The sequence below is a fragment of the Stegodyphus dumicola genome, chromosome X1 (assembly GCF_044657685.1).
Source record: "Stegodyphus dumicola isolate Sdum_Otavi_A_Nest chromosome X1, ASM4465768v1".
Lineage (NCBI taxonomy): Eukaryota > Metazoa > Arthropoda > Arachnida > Araneae > Eresidae > Stegodyphus > Stegodyphus dumicola.
In genome coordinates this window covers 229,805,601-229,823,175 of record NC_140780.1, presented here as the reverse complement: position 1 = coordinate 229,823,175, position 17,575 = coordinate 229,805,601, and the positions used below count along the sequence as shown (strand labels likewise).

The 17,575-nt window shown below is 33.4% G+C and overlaps 1 protein-coding gene and 1 long non-coding RNA gene across 4 annotated transcripts in view; one reads left to right on the top strand and one right to left on the bottom strand.

Moving 5' to 3' along the window:
• The window catches only part of nej (CREB binding protein nejire), a 201,644-nt gene extending 187,575 nt beyond the window's left edge, over positions 1-14,069 (bottom strand). For all 3 annotated transcript variants that reach the window (XM_085807012.1, XM_085807013.1, XM_085807014.1), the window contains exon 1: positions 13,487-14,069. In XM_085807012.1, coding sequence (XP_085663138.1) covers positions 13,487-13,562 — 76 coding nt within the window. In that variant the 5' untranslated portion in view covers positions 13,563-14,069. The remainder of the gene's footprint in view (positions 1-13,486) is intronic.
• Positions 14,070-14,130: 61 nt separating this feature from the next.
• Positions 14,131-17,575, top strand: part of LOC118184447 (uncharacterized) — a 38,407-nt gene continuing 34,962 nt past the window's right edge. Inside the window, exon 1 of the long non-coding RNA XR_004757428.2 lies at positions 14,131-14,285. This is a non-coding gene — a long non-coding RNA (uncharacterized LOC118184447). The remainder of the gene's footprint in view (positions 14,286-17,575) is intronic.

Here is a 17,575-nt window from a genome sequence, read left to right as displayed (position 1 = left end):
TTCTTTTTTAATTCTCACAGTTAAATTAATTATATCTGCTCGCACACGACCCAGTTTGAAATTAGGGAACTCGCAATTTATATTACAGCATTACAGTATCTAAAGGATTTGTTTGTTTAATTACGGCAAAGCACACTAGGGCTATCTGCCTAATGGGAGGGATGCCTTCGTGGAGGACTTTCTAAGGGCAACTGGCTCATATACATGTTACACATGGGGAAAGCCACGAAAACGCCCATGCAGCCAGCCCGTTTGCGGGATTCGAACCTCAGACCGAACTACCAGTGTTCAGCAACTTTACCGCTCGGCTGCTGGTGGGCCAGTATCTCAAGGAACAATTGAAATTAGTACACTCAAATGACACAGAATATAAGAATGATTAGAGACAATTTAAATAAACTTCTGTTTGCTAATTTAAATAGGAAAAATACTTTCAAATTTGTTATACTTTCAGAGAGAAGCTGCAAGAATTTTTCTTTAAGGTAACTCTTATTGAAGTCAATTCAAATAAATTTTCTATGCTTTGCTTTGTATATTAGGTATTTTTTGGAAGCAAACAAGATGAAAAATGAGCAAACGGCTTCGCCGGGAATCAAACCACGGACCCTTAGAATACTCACTCAGCGTGCAGACCAACACACCACAAAGGCATGCCAAGAGGACAGGAGAAATACCTTATATACCCCTCCTTTTAAAGGGTGACTGGAGTTTTTAGGGCACCTAATCGGCAAATCCTGGGTGTGGAGGATCATCATCCACCACCCTTTTTGTTCGAGCGCCACTGTACAGACATAAGGTACTTTTTTGGAAGCCGGCAAGATGAATAATGAGCAAACACCTTCGCAGGGAATCGAACCATGGACCTCTGAAATACGCACCCAGCGTTCAGAACACTACACCACGAAGGCATGTCAAGAAGGCAGGAGAAATACCTTATGGCGTAATTGACTGCAACTCTGTAACATTTCATATCCAAGTTTTCAGATATGTATGATCTCAACTGAGAATGGGTGAGCAATGCCTTCTTAACAGCAATTATTCTTGAATCGTTTTATATACTGACAAACATTCTCACTTAAGACGCCTACACCAAGGGTTCTCAACCGACAGTATGCAAAGAAGCAAAGTATTTTTAACTATTAAATTAAAAAATTAAAACCCCACCATCCTGATTGAGTTTTTTCCCTAACACTCGTAAATGTATGTGATCTGAGCTTTGTTCAAGAGTGGTGGTGGTACTTTGTAGTGATGGTACTAAAGGTTTTCAATTTTCGTTTACATGGTATACTGGTTAGGGATGCCTACTCTGGTATGAGTGGGCGCAGATTGAAATCTCGCAGAAGGCATGTCTGTTTGTAAATGTATAGTGCGTGTCTTAATATGCAGCAAACCGAAAGTCCTCTCGAGAGGTTAGCGTTACGGAAAGAGAGGTGGTAGACCCTCGGATTCATCTTCCCAGTACTAACTCAATATACATTTTAATAAGAGAACTATCAAATTCTTCCTTGGGTGTTCTAGTAACACTAATGGTTGCAACCGGCAATCAGAAATTCGAGTCACACATAGCACTTATTTTTTTTAATATTTTCTGCTCCAAAAAAACTTAAATTTTTACAGTGAATCCGAGTTAAAGCGTGGTAGTCGATAATTCACATGAACTTAGGTCACCTGGGCATCATGCCTTTTTTCAGTCGCCCTTAAAATGGAAGAAGAAAAAAGGAATTATGATACTCCCTTATATGTGTTCTATTGGTGTAAATGGAAGCCTATTCATCTAGCATTGGAAGATCCAGTGGTTCGAATCAGTGAAGCTATCGCTGAATTTTCACATTTTTTGCTTCAGGGGGCGGGGACCTAATGTTTCTGCATGGTATCTTCCATGCAGCTTTCAAAATTATTCCTATTCTCACAAATTTTTAAATCTTACTTTTTCATTACTGCATGATGACCGATGAAATAATATGCATATATTTGTCTACCTTAAGCTTAGGAAATAGCAGGAAAAAGCAGTTAACATTTAAATTTGCTTTTATACTGATCTTTTCTAATTTATTAACTATTTCTAGTCATTTCTTTTGCTTTCTTAAACATTTTATTTTTATTCCATTTATTTTTTTACTTATTGTCTTGTAATCTAATATTCTTACAAATACAGAAGGGATAAAGAGGAAATCCTTTTTTTCGAAATAAATGGGATATTATAATTTAAATTCTTTCATCCTTTTGCAGCTAGGTTTTTTTTTATATATCTTATTACATACATATTTAAATAAGAGTAACAAAATTTAACATCTCAGTGAATATCTTTTTAACGCTAGAATTTTCAAAAACACGCACAAAAAAGGGGGGGAAGAAAAGAAACTTTCTCTCCCTCATTCAAAGCTATCACACATTACTAAGCAGTTTACATTGAGGGTTTTTGTCGCCCTCAGGTTGGTCCTTTTAGTGAAGGATTAAGGGTCAATGCCTGCAAAGGACGAACGGAGTCCACAGGCTCCAAGAAGCCTCCATCCCCACTGAGTAAAATATGGTCTGGGAAATCTAATTTTAGCATAAAATGGCTTGCAAATCCTAGTGGAATTAATTTCGAGAAATGTTTTAGAAGTTTTAGCAAATTAGTTTCTTAAATTACTACATAAATGCTATTCAAATGAGAAAATATCTCCATATTTTTTTTTCCCTTAAAAGAACTAAGTTTTGCATTTCCCTTTGAAATCTAGCAAAAATGTGAAGATAACTGCCAGCTGGTCTGTGTGGAAATTAAGAGTTTAAGATAGCAAAGTCGTTCGTAAATGTCAAACACTGAAGTACTTTGTTTAGTTTTCCTAATATTGAGAAAAATATTTTTTTCTTCAGGTCATAAACGTACATTTGAGAGAAACAGTAGTATGAATATATAGACACAGAAATGAATTATTTATTTTCCAGAAATCAGTTTTCTCCACTATTAAATATTTTAATATTACAAATTAAATTTAGCACTAATTAACGCTGTGTTCCAATTTCTACAGTAGTAGTAGAAGTAGTGCACCATGGAGCTAGCTTCTCATCATGGGTATGAAGCACATATAGTTTTCAGCTACCTTCCAGAGCATATCTACTAGTTGCCAAACCCTAGGTAGAGATGGATCGGCATTTCATTATATTCAAAAAATCTTTTTTAATCTAAATTTTGAAAATAGAAGCATACCAATACAATTTTTAAAATGCAAGAGAAATTTAAAAAAAAAAAAAACGCACTAACACAATTCAATTAACAATGTGCACATATATATGTATAAACAAGAATTAACATTAACCTATATACTTGAAATGTACTTATAAAGTTAATACCCATTTGCACATAAATTCAGTTTTCAATTCCATATAGTTATCTTTAAAAATGAAAATGGCATTATGCAATCTGTGGAATAGTACAAATATCCGGACAAGCTGAACATTTATTTATTTTCTACTACATTGGAACACTTTTCACTGAATTCATCATCATTAAATTGTCTATAGTGTGTTGATTAGATGCTACTGAATTGTCATGTTTTCAGATTAATTGAAACCGTAGAAGTGCAGCTAAGAAATTCTCCGAACACGTGAGTTAGGCTTTATATTATTCTACTACTGGTTCTCGTAGTTCTTCTCTGAGTAGTATCTTGGCTAGAAATTCCCTGTTATGAATAATGTCATAGTCTGAATTATTTCAGGTGATTAATAAATAATAAAATCCTGCAAATTGATGTTTGGAGTTATAGCGCTTCCTAACGAAAGAGATATTTCCGTGAAGGAATTTCTAAGAAAAACGGTCTTATATTCAGGCTACACATTGGGCAATATGTTTTAAAATATGGATGTGGCAATAAGCCTAGAGATTAGTAATCAGTACATGTATAGGATACACCTAAAATAATAGAAAACTTCTTTAATTATTTGAATTCATAATAAGCAATAAACATTAATATAGTTAATAATTTTGGAAAAGAAATAATTGTCTTTAAAAACTTAACTGCCCTTTTTAAATTCTAAATACAATTTAAATTTATTTCAAGTTTGTTTGCTTGTTTCAATACAAAATGTTGTTTGAAAGAAATGAAGTGCTAAGATTGATGCATAGTTGTACAAATCATTAGCATAAAAAAACCCTTAATTTGAGTTCAAGATTTCAGAAATGAAATATTTTTTACTTATTAGTTAGACATTAAGTTCCAAATGCCGCTGTATGCTGACGATTAACTTTTTGGGGGGTGTGGGGCTACATCCCCCCCCACAGCTTGAAGTATGTTAAAACTTTGTTCCGGCGATCTGCTGTTCTAGTGTTGCAGGTGTGTGACCATAAGCCAGGATAGAAAGTAGATAATTAGATATCATAGAGAATGTTGCAGTAATATTTATTTTCTCCTTTCAGCCTCAGCAGATGTTAAGACTGTTGATACTGTCAGTTTGACTTTGGATCGAACCCAAATAAACGAACCGGATGCTGTTTTACTTTGTATTGTAAAAAAAAATATGCGCAAAAAATCGTATCAACATTCAATTTTAAAAAACTTTAATTGAATTACTGTTTGGTTTTTGTGATTTTTCTCCATGTGTAAGATGACCGAATTTCCCACAGAATGAGTCCCACGAAGGTCGATAACTCTTTTGGGCTTTGCTATATACACATAATCCAAACCCTAATACTACAAAATTTGTCACACTAAATCAGAACAGATTTCGAGCAGTTAAAAGTGCTGAGCACAGGTAGCTTAACACATGTTCAAATCCTTGCGAATGAGCTGGTTGAATAGGGGTTTTCATGGCTTTTTGACAAGTGCAACGTGAATACTAGCCAAATCCTCTTAGAAAGCCTCCTTCTTCATGGGCAGATAATCATGTGCTTCGCCATAGTGCAAGTACATTAAATCCATCTATATTGAATACAATTATAATTCTATCTCTTTAAAGAAATCTTAAGGTAAAAACATGTAAATATCCAGTATGACTGAGAATATTTTTAAGCTATTAACATTTTAAGCAGCAAAGCTTTTAAATGCACACGTGAACAACTGAAAAATAAGGGAAAAAAAAAAAAAAACCTAAAATTGATACAAAACTCTACTGATTACCAACAGCAATCTAACACAAATTTCTTTCCATCGGGAACCAAAATTTCTACTTGGATATGAAGAGTTGTATTTTCATAGCATTTATTAGTTATATTTATGAGTACCTACTCAATGTTTGATTTTTCATAACCTCCCCACCCCTACATTCACCAGAATATGATAGATCATTTAGTGTGAGAGCGCCAAAATAATATCTTAAGACAATTTTTACAAAATGATAGTACATCTCATAGGCGAGTATACGTACTTACAGTGGTGGCCAAAATTGTGGACACTTTTGGAAATTTTTATGTTTTTGAACTTTGTATGCTTATAGAAAATGTTACGTTTCGCAAAATGCAAACTTGTATAGATCATTATAAAGAGAATTTATTACTGAATTCAATACAAAACACAAAATTCAATTATTTGCAATACAAAAAAGGTTATATGTACTTTAATATAAATAAAAAAACACAGTTATGAAGAGGTTTGTAATGTCTAGCTTTCCTGGCCAATCACTGTTCTCGTTCTCAGAACCACTCAAATGTTAGTAACTGCCAGTAAAAGCTGACATCATGTTTACACTTGAAACAATTCATTATTTTGCTTTGTTCTGTAGAAGGAGGACCTATCTCTTATACACTGCAATTACAAGTAGGAATTTTTGTAAAAATTTTTAATATTTAGTTAAGAAGCAATGACATCAAATAAAAGAGTAGATTGGACACCTAGAAAGAGATGTAATATTATTGTGTTATGAGAAAGTGGTTTTTCCTATGCTGAAATTGCAAGACAGGTGGGTGGCTCAGTGACTACATCTGGAGTCCGAAAGTTTTGTTTACGATATCAGGAGACAAATTCAATAAAAAACAAAGGAGAAGGCTTAAAAAGGTTCACCACACCTATTGATGACAGAAGAATAAAAAGACTATGTCTCCAAGATAGAAAAATGTCATCAGCAGCCATCGGAAGTGATCTCAATGATGCTGGTGTTTGTCAGTTCAAAAACAATCAGGAGAAGATTAACAGATGTTGGACTGAGAGGTAGAATTCCATGAAAAAAGCCTTATCTTAATTTTCAGCAATGAAAAAAAAAAAGACTACAGTGGGCAAAGGAACACATTAATTGGACAGATGATCAGTGGTCACAAGTTATATGGAGTGATGAAACTAAGATATCGTTATTCGGTAGTGATGGGCGAAAATATGCAAGACGTAGAACAGGAGAAGAGCTACATCCTGAACCCAGTTAGTGTTATGATTTGGTTATGCATGTCAGCAGATGGTATTGGTCGCCTTCATGTCATCGATGGGACACTGAATGCCAGAAAATACATTGACACTATTCTAGAACCAAAACTTCTACCTTCCATCAGAGATCTCTTTCCCAACAATGCTTCGTTTATTTTTCAGCAGGATTCTGCTCACACGGCCAAAATATCGAAAGAGTGGTTTCGTACAAAGAGCATTAAATTGTTGTCATGGCCAGGAAACTGTCCTGACCTCAATCCTATCGAAAATTTGTGGCACTGTTTGAAAACTCTTGTCCGAACGAGGCGTCCATCAAATAAAAAGGAACTAATTGAAGCTATAATTGTTTCCTGGCATCATGTAATAATGAAAGAAGAGCTTAAAACTCTTGTCAGCTCAATGAAACGTCAATGTGAATCTGTAATCAAAAATAAAATGTACCCTACCAAGTACTGATAACTCACTGCAATCATCACTATCTAATGTATATCAATAACATTTTTTTGTATTGCAAATAATTGAATTTTGTGTTTTGTATTGAATTCAGTAATAAATTCTCTTTAAAATGATATATACAAGTTTGCATTTTGTGAAACATAACGTTTTCTATAAGGATACAAAGTACAAAAAAATAAAATTTCCAAAAGTGTCCACAATTTTGACCACCACTGTATATACAACTCAAGTAATTAAAAATATGCAAAAATTTTTCTGATGAACCGTTTGAAAGAGAATAATGTTTCTGCATACAAGTAGCACATATTTAGTTCACTCATGGTATTTGTCACTATGAACAGAAGGTTGTCAAAGATTTTTTAACTTCCTGATAAGCTATCGAGTTCAAATTTTGTACACATATTGATTGCAAATGATACTACAATATGGTAAATCGCATTTATGGTTTGGTTTGGTTTATTGAGATTACGGCAAAGCTCACGAGGGCTATATGCCTAAGGGAAGGGATGCCTTCGTGGAGGACTTTCTAAGGGAAACTGGCTCGTATACACGTTCCACATGAGGAAAACAGCGAAAACACCCATGCAGCCAGCCCGTTCGTGGGATTTGAACCTCGGACCAAACTGCAACTTTACCGCTTGGCCACTGGTGGGCAAATTGAGTTTATGAAATTCCATTAAGTTTTTCAAAATTTAATGCTGATACGATTTTTTGCACATATTTTTGTTTACAATACAAAGTAAAAAAAAAAATCTTAAAACTTTAATACTTTCCCAGTGTAAAACATTCTCTTAAATAAAATATTTTAAGTAACTTCCGATTTCTGGGCGAATTTATTAAAGTCAGAAAATGTTTCAACTATTGGAGATGAAAGAATTATTGGAAGTACAAAAAAATGATTATTCATTGTTGAAAAATTAAAAATTTCATTGAAAACATGTTATTAAGACTAAACAGATAAAAAAAATTTTTTAAGTTTGTATAAAATAAGCTTTTATTCAAAACTCAAATTCTTAATATAAGCCGAAAGCAAAGTATAATTTATAACATTTTATTGGGAGCAAGATATTAATTAAGCCTCATTACAATATTCAAGTGCAATTTATAATAAAAATGTAGGCACTTAAATAACGAAATAAAGTAGTCGAACAGCAGTGTCAGAAATATAAGCCTTTAAATACATCAAGGACGCCAATTTCTTTATTATTCACGATATAAATTTGTAGATGAATTTAGTAAAGAATATTATTTAATTGCTTTTTCATATTGATCTACTTGGAAATTACAGTACTCTTTTGTTATCGGAAAAGGATTCAAAAGCGTATGTTCGTAGTATATATAGATGTATGTGTTAATGTATGCATGTAATAGGTGTGAACATATGTATGTGTTTACACATATATGCACACAGAAACATGTATACATGCATTCTAGAATCTCTCCCGAGAGCAGATTAATAGCTAAATTACTTTTATCTTTTTAATTTATTAATCCATTTTATGAGTTATAGATAAAAAGCTTATTCAATAAAAATATTTTTTATTTCTTAATTATAACTCGAAAACAGAAATTCTTAATCCCTTTTCAACTCAGTTTTTAACTGGTAACAAATTTGTTTCTTTATAACCAGTGTAAGGACGTTATCATAAAACATCAAGAAGAGTTCTCCCGCACTATTGAGGGTCAGTACCTATTGTCGTCAGGGTTGAAGCGATGCGCGTCCCCTTAGTCATATTGAGGTGAAAACAAGACAAAAATTCAAGCTAGCCATTCTTGACGATCTTAACAAAAACACGGGACAGTCTGTTTTCGATTTTATATTTAAAATGACAATATTCCAGGACAAACCGTTAAAAAGCCTGCGTAAAAGTACGAGATATTCCGGGTCAAACCATTAAATTCTGTTTTCACAGATGCCCAATAAATTCTGCACAGAGGTTTTTAATTAATACTTTCACATTAGTATATACAAGAGTTTGTAATTTAATAGTAACTTAAGAACAGCCTGTAATATCTAAGAAAAAGGTTAGTCATGGTTACTCTACCAAAATATAGTTTTACATGAATTTGAGATCTTTTACAATACACTAATTCATAAAACTCGGTGAACTGCCCACATCAGTTAGGGCATTCAGCAGAATCCCATTTACTGAGACTTTAATTCTTAAATTTACAGGATAGCGAGGAAGCATCAAAGCTGATGCTAATGTAAAAACTGCCACCGTGTAATAAGTAATATTAATTACAAGTTTAAATTTGCATACCTTTTTGGTAACGGCACTTTTAATCCCATCCTTGACATGCTGCATCCCTAGCTAGGCAAATACTCTGTTAATGACAGTTTCTTCCACAAATGAAACAATTTTCTCAAAAACAGGAGCAACTATTGCTCCTATTTGTTCATTATCATAATTTTTACTCTCAAACTGTTCAACAGCAGCTACCGGTACTGAGGAAGATGTTAAATATGATTTGGAATGATGTTCAGCAAACTCTAATGCTCTAACTCGATCATAAGCATTTTCCAATTACCGTTCTCGAATGCATGGATTTTTCAAACCTTGGATGAATGCATCTGTAATCGACTTATTTTTATATTCTGCAGTAACCCACTTAAAATCCCAATCTCTGCTCAGCCGTTTTAATATCTGTAAATATTCTTTTACAGACTTGCTCATTACTTGAAAATCTAGATGCTAAACAGTGCAGGGCACATATTTTAGTTCTTTTAGTAATCTACAATGAACATACAACATTAACTGGATTATTATAAGATTCTGAATCATTAATATATTGATATACACTCATAGACACGAAATTACATAACAGCTGTAGTTTTCTTTCCCAAGTTGCCTCCTTCACTGGTGTGAGAAAATTTGAAAAAGTTTTTTTTTTCAGTTTTTCTATTTAGATTCTGCTCTTAAACGTGAGAGGTCAACATCAACTTTCTGGTTTCAAAAGAGTTTCCATTTGGCAGAAAAATAAAGCATAAATTAAATTTAGTTGATTAAATTGCTGTAATTTTCTTTAAGAAGCTCAAATAAAGCTTTTATCAATAAAACTTCACATAAAATAGATCACCATATGCTTTGATACTTTACTTGATCAAATACTTGAATAAAGGTAATGTTTTGATATTTTGGTTGATCTTTACATTATGGTAACTTGGCGATTTTTTGGCGAAAATTTGGCAACCAACTCTCCTACAGCAACCCTCTATTTTTTTTTTCCCCGCCGTCATTTTGTCTTCACGAAGTAAAGACATGTTTCTTTTCTTCTTATCTACTGAACACTTCTTCCAACAATCTACTAGCCGAATTACACTTATGCTAGAAATTTTATCAAACAAAACTGCTTTATCATGACAAATATTCACTGCAAAATTGGGAAAGTGCACAATACCATACTCCTTACGCGTTTTTCAAAATAACACATACAAATAAACCATGTTCACGCCGACTTATTTTTACTTAAAAAAACATCCCAGAATTGCACAAAAATGGCATTGCGCACACTCTTCACTATATCCATGTACACTGCTTTTTTCTCATAAATTAGAAAAATTTCACGAAAATGCATAACAATTTTCTGAATCTTTAAACCCGGTAAAAAGAACACATATGAAATTACCTGATCGCGAAAAAGTATATACCCTTTCCAAATATGAACATTTCCCCGTATAAAATAAATAAAATATCCAAAAACTTTTACCTCTACATTATCTATTATATTACAAACGTCACTAACTAATTCATACAGCAAATATTACAAATGGTTACAAATACTTAGTGTCAAATATTTAAATTATTTCCATGCATGTTTATTTCAGCTTAAATGTATACCAAATTCCTACAAACATAAAATTCACAAAATAACTATTATTTCATTAAAATATAATTAAATTCAAAAACACTACTTAAAATATAAATGATCACATACATTAAATTAATAAAAATTATCTTACAATTCTAATTACTTTAAACTAAATCATTGCTAATAGCAATTTTCCCAATAATACCAAATTCCTTTCCACCTTACATTTAGAACAATGCATAAAAATAATATCCTCAAATAATTAAAAATACTAACTTACCTTATCTTCTTCAGAATCTTGATTACGTGGCGGATACACTTTTCTAATTCATTCAATAAAATTATTGAAAGATTTTTTATGCGAATTTTTCCTCCATACTTCCTCCGCTAAATAAAAAGCAAACTTCTCTTTATCACAATGCCTAAATACCCATTTCGAATTCACTTTAGTTAGGGCCATGGGATCCAAAAATTAAACAACACTGTTTCACACAACACAGAATAAAGCTAAATACAAAATTGCCACATTTTTTCCCGATTCCCCCCTTTTTCCGATTAAAGAACCGTAATTCGTCCATTAATATCACATGACAACATATCCCATGATCTCTCATTTCCCTCACGCAAAATAATGCGTAATCGGAACTGAGTACTGCTCACATTATTACCAAAGTCCCAGGTAGTAACCTTTATCGCCTCCAAAATGTCGCCAAACTACCAGTTACCATATTGTAAAGATCAACAGATACGGTTTCTGGATATTCCGACATACAGAAAGAGATATTCCATTTCAGCTTTTCTCAGACCCTTTAATGAGTTCTATCTGGGTCCTGACATTTACAAGAGACATAGAAGATAAGTTCTTCTCCAGTTGAAATAGATATGAAGAGGAAAGATTAAAAGAGAGAAGTGAAGCTGTATGCTTCTGTAAAGGAATGCAATATCTGGAGTGGCTGTGGAAAGGAAACTTGCTGGTAGTCGCATGAATGGTGGCAAATCCGAAACATGATAGGCTTGTAGACCACTGTGTAACAGCAATGCAAACATTTCTTAAAAACATCAAAGTAAACTACTGTAAAAACCAATGTCATTAAGCAAATAAATCCTGAGAAGGCAATCTGCTTTCTTATTGGTCCACATGGGTGGATTATGCAAAAAGTATACTGTAGTAGAAATACAAATGACCTATGAACCGAAAAACTTGACAACTTTTCTTGCAAGAGAAAATTAATGAATCTCTGCGAGTTTGGAGCCTGCGAACTGCCTGGCTTATCGGCAGCATTGCGAAGTCCAGAGAATTTGAAGTAAGTACATAACGTAGAGAAAATAAATCCAAAGTAAGGAAAATGACCATGCAAATGTTGGTAAAATTAAGAACTCTATGGCGAAAGTAAATACAAGTCTCACAGGACATTAAATGCTTCAAAAACATCCAAAGTGGCTGTATTAGTCCTGAGAAGGCGAGTGCTTTTTTATTGGTCCACATGATAAGGTACCACAAAATTCATTATATAGTCCTAAATATGTGAAATAAAGTTCAAAATACAGAGAAAGTGCAAAATAAAGTATGTAAACTTTGTCAACTACTCTTGTAAGGGCATAAATAAGAATCAATCGAGTGTGCGGGCTACTGGAAGTCAGGTAATGTTTGGCATGTCAGTGGTGTCAACAGAAGTCCTGAATTTCATGAAATGCTGAATTGTGATAACCACATTTAAATAAAGAATAACTGCTGCTATTCCATGTAATATAATTTCAGTGCTACCAATAATAACAACACAACAGTCATCATCAGTTTTAGAAACGCAGTAATTTACTTCAAAGTACTAATTCCATAGCCAACCAGCTTATCCTTTATATTATTACATTACACATATATAATAACAATTTTCGAGTTTTTTTTGGGGGGGAGGAGAGGAATTTGCATACTATCTGATTGTACTCATGTTAACTAGCAAAGTTAAGGTTTCTTTAAAATTTGAGTCGTGAAACAGTGCAAAATTGTCACAGAATGAAATAAATTATGGATAATACGACAAACCAGAACTAACAGTTGTTCTATAACAGACCTATTTACACTGAAATTAGAACTAACTAGTTTCAATACTCGTAGCAGCAAAATGCTTTCCAAGCTTTTATTTTTTAGCAAACATATCTCATTATGGAAGAAACACAATTTTATATATAAATAGAACTTACCTCTTAAACGAACTTTGTACTTACTTGATAATTCTCACTAACAAGCACTGCTGATGCATGAATTATGAAGGAAATTTAACAGCTGAACCTCTCGTATTATACACGAAATGGTAACGAAATTAACACCGGCAGCTGAACATCTGATAAATGTGAAATTGAAAGCAAATTAACATAAACGGCACAACGTTATATTATACTAAACTGCAAGAAAAGTAACAATAGCAGCTGAATGGCCTTTTTAATATGACAGCATTCTCCGCATCATATCAGCTCACAGCTCCTTTCGATATGCACGATGCAAATCAACACAAAATTTTTTATTTTGCAGAAAAATGGCCAACATATTCAGTAAACGCATTCATGCTCGACGACACCTCTATCATTTTTACACTTCATCACGATTAAAAGATCAGCAGTGCTTGCTCTATGGCTCATTGACACCGAAAAGTTAAATATCTTCCTCGCCCTGTCAGGTGCAATCTGATTTTAGATTGCTTACAATCAAAGGAAATAGCAAAATAAATATTTATCAACTTTTAGTATATCTGCATATTTACAAAGTAGTTACAATATATTCTATTTTGTTATGATGATTAAGAAATCTTAATTTCAAAGTAATGCACTAATGCACCAAGAATGACACCAGTTAGTGATGAATTTTGTGAAACAAACCACTTGGAATACCATACCTGAATTGTCAGATATCGCACTTTCAGAAAGTTTTGGTCGCTTATTAGGAGGACCTTCAACTAGATGGTCAGCCATGTTGATTAAGCCTAAAATCCAAGACCTCTTGAAAATTCACAAATGGCGAAGATTGTCAACATTTCTTGAAAATGATAGACATGATTGTGAGGTTAAATATTAACCACACTATAGGCCAAGAACGTTGCCATGATGTTCGATGTACAACTGCATGGTAAAGGCACACAAGGCTAATAATCATCGTGGTTTCACTTAGTTACATACCGCGCTCAGGTTGAGTTGATACTACGCCGAACGGGATCCTGCTGACCCTCCATCACACATCTCCGTGCACTACATTATCGCATGTTTCATAAAACACACATCTCTCACCAACAATAACAAATAATACACAATCACATATCATACATTAAACATTCCACACGTATCCCCCAATCTGGACCCAGTATAGCGACTGGATATAAACTCTAGGACATATTCTCAATTGATAAATCTCAAAATCCTCTTCTCCGTCTCCAACAAAATGGCGGCGGTAGCTGAAAACTTTCTGCGCTGACAGAAGGGAGGACGAATAGTTCCGAACATGCTCTGTACACCTATCACTGAGAGACCATTGGTCGTAGCTTCTCACATGACATATAATCTTCTCTTTCATTGGTTCGTTTATTTATAACTCTTTGTAATTACTTAGCCGAAAGATTCCGAATATTTCCGATTAACATTACTGACGTACAAAATTTCTGTAAGGATTAATCCTGTTCGAGTCACCTTTAGAAGTTTGACGTAAGGTTTCCATTCCGCCTTTGAATTAAAAGCATTTATTTACATTTAAAAGTGATCTTACTAAAGTATATGTAACGTATTCTTTTCGTTCAAAATAATTTACATCTCCGGTAATGAAAGGTGCTTTGTCAATTAACTGTTTGTTGTATGTAAACAAATGCGTGTTGGCGCTTAATTTTCTCTTATGAAAATGTCAGTTATTGCGAATTACAAGGTGTTAAAGAATACGATGATGAAAAGTTTGTTTTCATTGAGCCACAGATATTAATACTGTTATTATAACCGCTGTAACATGCGAACAATCGAATAATAATGTTCTTTTTTTTTTTTTTTTTTTTTTTTTTTTGTGGTAGTCATGATGTAGAATAATCTGAGTGTTTAATATCATCTTGTGGCGATACCTATAGTATAGAATAATCTTTTAATAGTATAGAGTAGTCTAATAACGTTTCTCCTTAACCCGTATGTGAAGTCACTCACTGTTCTAAACGCTGATACTACGTTTTGCAATTGGTGGTACTATTGATATTAGGTATTTTTTTTAATATCATTAATGTAGCATTTGCAGTCTTCTTATTTTCAGTTTTAATATATCCATGAAGTTACATTTTGTGTTTAGCTGATGTTATAAATGAGTTTTGTTTGACTGAAAGTGTTCATTTTATAACTACTTCAAGTAATACCGCGGCTCAGTCATTGTCATTATTAGCTGATTGATGATCAGTTAATAATGGCTTATTTTTATTTATGCATCATGTTTTTTAATATTCTGCAAGTTTAAGATTGAATTCAAGTGCTATAGTGTAGTGTAATTTATTAGTCAGAAAAAGTTATATATTTATTAGTTAGAAGTTATGTATTACATGTGTCAGTAATTAAGGAGTTAATCGTAATCATTTGCATGCGTGTTTGTAGTACTCCATTGCGTAAGAAATATTAAGTCAAGAATTTCTTAACATAGTTATCAAACTTCCTGCTAATGTTACACCGTCCTGCGAACATTGCTACTGTGTTTATACTTTTATTATATAGGCATAAAATGTCTGTCCCTCCCCAGTTTTTTAGGAGTAGGAAATGCATTAGAATTAATTAACTTGCAGATTGGTTTGTCTCTAAAACTGTCAAAGGCTGAATGCAGTGAAAAATTTGCCATTCTCTCTTGAAGTATATAATTTGTATTAAAATTCTAATGATTCATTTATATCTGAAGAGGTAAATGAAAGTAAAAAATCATAATGTTGAAATACTGACATATTATAAATTCATTAATTCCAGAGAAGTAGCAATTTACAGCAGCCATTGCTTATATTGTATTTAATTTCACTAATTTCGGCTAATCTTTGGAATATGGTAACAGGTTGTTTGGCGACATTTTGGTTATGCGATAAAGGTTACTAGCTAGGACTTTAGCAATAATCTGAGAAGTACACAGTTTGAATCACAGATTATTTTGTCTCAGAGAAATGAGAGATCATGAGACATGTAATGTGACATTTTCCGGAAAATTCCAATCGGGATTTTAGCTAATAAGCACTTAGAAACAATTTTGCTGCTAAAGTGCAGAATCGCCCACTTATTTGTTTGGCGCTTTTTACAAGAGTAAGAAGAATTTGATTTTTGTAAATTTTCTTTTGACTTTTTAAGTGAAAATAGGTGGATATTTACATGGATAAAGTCAAGAGTGTGTGCAATGCCATTTTTGTGCAATTCTGGGATGTTTTTTTAAGTGAAAATAGGTCGACGTGTACATGGATACCGTGTATATGCAGTTCTTAAAAACGTGGCAAGCAGTGGGCGATTCTACACTTTCTCCCAGTTTCGCACCTAATCTTCGTCATGATTAAGCACTTTTGTTCCATAAAAGTTCTAGCATACGTGTAATTCGGCTAGCAGATTGTTGGGAAAAATGTGAGTTAAAGAAAAAAAGCCTTTACTTCGTGAAAACAAAATGGCATCCCCCCCAAAAAAAACTAGCAGGTTGCTGTAGCAGGGTTGGTCACCAAAGTTTTCCCAGAAAATAGCCAAGTTACCATAATCCGAAGATTCACCTTTATTTCTTGTATCGATTATGACCTTAAGCTTTGACAAAAGAACTGTTAATTTTTTTGCTGATCTTTGGAATATGGTAACAGGTAGTTTGGTGGCATTTTGGTAAGGCGATAAAGGTTACTAGCTAGTACTTTAGCAGTGTACATGGATAAAGTCAAGAGTGCGCGCAATGCCATTTTTGTGCAATTCTGGGATGTTTTTTTAAGTGAAAATAGGTCGACGTGTACATGGATACCGTGTATATGCAATTCTTAAAAACGCGGCAGGCAGTGGGCGATTCTGCACTTCTCCCAATTTCGCACCTAATCTTCGTCATGATTAAGCACTTTTGTTCCATAAAAGTTCTAGCATAAGTGTAATTTGGCTAGCAGATTGTTGGAAAAAAATGCCTTTACTTTGTGAAAACAAAATGGCGTCCCCCCCCCCAAAAAAAAAAAAAACTAGCAGGTTGCTGTAGCAGGGTTGGTCGCCAAATTTTCGCCAAAAAATTGCCAAGTTATCATAATCCGAAGATAAACCACTTTTTTCCCTAGAGATGAAATGCATTATATACACTGGTTATTTTTAATAATTTAAAGATTTTGAAAACATAGCTGTTACCTTGTGAAGATAATTTTTAAGCTTTAATCATTATCATATGAGTTATGCAATACTTTCTTGCTTCTTTCTTGCACCACACATATTTGGCCAAATAATAGTGAAAATCCTTCGTTTTCCTCTTGGCTAAACTGCATTTAATTCCACTCCACGTTCCTTTTATTTTATGTACTCCTTCCAGCTGTCAGAAATTATAGATGTATAAAGAATAATATATTCATTTATACACTAAGCAAACTTTCAGGCACCACTTTCATAAAACATTACACACATTCAACCAAACACAGCAATTTAAAATCTCCGGTCTATACAAAATGGGTTAATAGCCAAAAATCTTAACTTATCATAACACATTTGGCAATATTCGCACAATTTTCCCCAACTCTAGTTTTGCCAGCATTAGGGTTACTGAAGAACCTATTTCATGCGGCGGGCTTCCAGATTTCATGAACAACCAATACCACTTGGTTAATTTTTTAAGACAGAGACCAAGTGGAACCGTACAATAAATATCAACCCACATATCCTTCTGAAAACAAATAATAGATTTTTGTGCATTTATTGATGTGTGCCATTTTTATGCCAAGATTCGATGCTAGGCATTTGATCTGCAATCCTTTTAATAGCATAAATAACATTTGTAG